The sequence below is a fragment of the Austrofundulus limnaeus genome, unplaced genomic scaffold (assembly GCF_001266775.1).
Source record: "Austrofundulus limnaeus strain Quisiro unplaced genomic scaffold, Austrofundulus_limnaeus-1.0 Scaffold777, whole genome shotgun sequence".
Lineage (NCBI taxonomy): Eukaryota > Metazoa > Chordata > Actinopteri > Cyprinodontiformes > Rivulidae > Austrofundulus > Austrofundulus limnaeus.
This window is the reverse complement of record NW_013953179.1, coordinates 141,644-143,957: the sequence shown is the minus strand read 5'-3', so window position 1 is coordinate 143,957 and position 2,314 is coordinate 141,644. Positions and strand designations below refer to the sequence as shown.

At 42.1% G+C, this 2,314-nt stretch overlaps 1 protein-coding gene across 1 annotated transcript in view; it reads right to left on the bottom strand.

Annotated features, from left to right (window-relative positions):
- The window catches only part of cttn (cortactin), a gene marked incomplete at its 3' end in the record, with an annotated part of 18,878 nt that overhangs the window by 2,552 nt on the left and 14,012 nt on the right, over positions 1–2,314 (bottom strand). The window contains 1 exon segment of the mRNA XM_014028537.1: positions 1,359–1,469. Within this exon segment, the coding sequence (XP_013883991.1) occupies positions 1,359–1,469 (111 nt within the window).

Sequence of the window (2,314 nt, the reverse complement as noted above, 5' to 3'; positions counted from 1 at the left end):
GTCGATTAATCGTAGCAAACCTACTAACAAGGTTATAAACGCTTCAGTCTTTAGCGAGGGTGAACGGCTGCTTGTCACGTTCCATCATTTCCATCATTAAATCACTTGAGATCTGCGTCCTCTCTGGTAATTATTTTGAATTTATCAAAAGTCTCAGAAATGATTTAAGTCCCGATGAGTTCTTGAAGGCTAGCTTGTTGTTGTTGTTAGCATTTTAGCAGATGGACTTTGTGATGCATTCAGGAGGTAAGGGACTTTACATGTTCTCACTTTGGGAGTAGTTGTTCCGATGTTTATATTATACAGTATGTGTGTAACATACAGGGTTAATTGGTAAAATAATAATAGTTATTAAAATGACTGGTTGTTTTTCAGCACGGAGTATTCTAATTATTTTTCTAGTTATAAAGGTGTTTATTCCGATGCAACTTGAACGTTGCTCGGGTCGTGCCGGACGGGAAGCGACTTGATCAAAAAGGATAAAAATAAACACACGTTCTCATCTCCACGCAGGCAAACATGAACATATATTATTGGTTCTATTTGTTGTGATATCAGACGGATCAGTATGACGTCATAATTCCCTGATATCAGGTCGATTACTGTCGTGCACCCCTAATTTTTACCTAGTCTGTCACAAAATGTGCATTTTTTTTTGCCAAATTTGATGAAGTCCAAGTGAAACAGGAAGTGATGTCAAAGGGGAACTCTTTAAAAAAAGGTAACTTCCTGGTCTTTATAAATCTGTCTCTATCTGATAACGACTCAAAATAATCTACAGAAACATCTGATTCTTTGCAGTCTGTTAGCTGTTGTAACAACTCATTCAGGCATTCCCATTTGACATCACTTCCTGTTTCTGTGTCGTGAATTTCTGTTTGCAGTTCARCATGAATGTTACCTTTCCACATAAGCACTCAAATATATGACTTAAATTTAACGTCACAGGCACTTTAAGCACTTCCTGTGTCTAAGAGCTTGTGTTTAACGTGCTAGGATAAAGGCTCATGCAGTAAAAACTGTGTGTTGTGTCTCCTGAAGCTCAGGAAAATAAATCTGTGCAGAAATAACCAGGTGGAGGTGTAAAACCAGGGCTGTTTGAAGCACAGATTCCTTCATGTGATGAGAAATTAAAAAGTATCAAATGTAGAGTAAAGATGAAACACCTCAGCAGCACTGAGACGGTCTGATCCACACTTCTAACTCGTTTAAAGCCGGTCTTTTGGGACCTGCAGGGTTTAAATAGCTCCACCTGCTGGTGCTGCTGAGGTGTAACAGGGACAGGCTGACAGATCTGAAGCAGCAGAGGGGAAAAAGCTTTGTGGGAACAGGAAGTTGAGGATCAGGAGTTTCTGTGCCTTTCTGGGACTCGTGCTTTGCCAGGCTCTCCTTGTGCTCGTAACCCAGAGCACACTGGTCCTGCCTCTCCACCTGTACCCCATACTGCCCTCCAAACCCACGCTTATAGTCTGCAACACAACACAACACACACATTCATGGAGCGACAAACACACACACGTTACAAAACACCAACAGAACCCCACAGAGAACACAGACAGAGTCATGAAAAACCTTCAGTTACAGCTCGACAGTTTCTAACTCGGGGTGTTGAAAAAAATCGATTCTTAAAAGGAAGGAGATTCATAGTTATAACGATTCTGAATCGATTCTAAACTTAAATCGATTTTAAAATGTGTTTAAAGTTTGTCAAATCTGAAAGGTAAGGTAATCTGTACTGTAGATTATGTTACCCTTGCGGTTACCGTAGAAGGCGGCATCTCCACTAGCAGCGCTAAGCTAGTTAGCCATCTCCCTTGCTTAATGGAGTCTGTCAGCATGGAGCAGGAGGAGAGCTTGATTCAACCTCTCTGTCATCGCTAAAAGCCAGTGTTTGGACACACTTTGGTTTCTGCAATGTCCCGGGGAAAAAAGAGCTGGACATGAGCACAGTTATCTGCAGGCAGTGCAAAATTAAACTGAAATACTTTGGATATACAACAAGTGCCCGTGCGCATTTGGCACGACATCACCCTGAGATAAAAGACGTCCAAAAGCGTCCAAAAGCAGCCAACCAACGTACTCTGGAGCAAGGCAACAAACTTCCAGCTAATTCTCCATGATCTGTGAAGACTTCCCCCTCCATCGCCTGCTGTATCACCAAGGATTTACGTCCAAATAGTTCAGTCGACGGCGAGGGGTTTAGGTTCGTGGTCAATACTCTGGACCCAAGGTACGTTATACCATCATGTAGGTTTTTTAGTGAAAACCAGTCCCACAGCTCCATCATGAAGCTCTGACTGACGCTCCAATATGG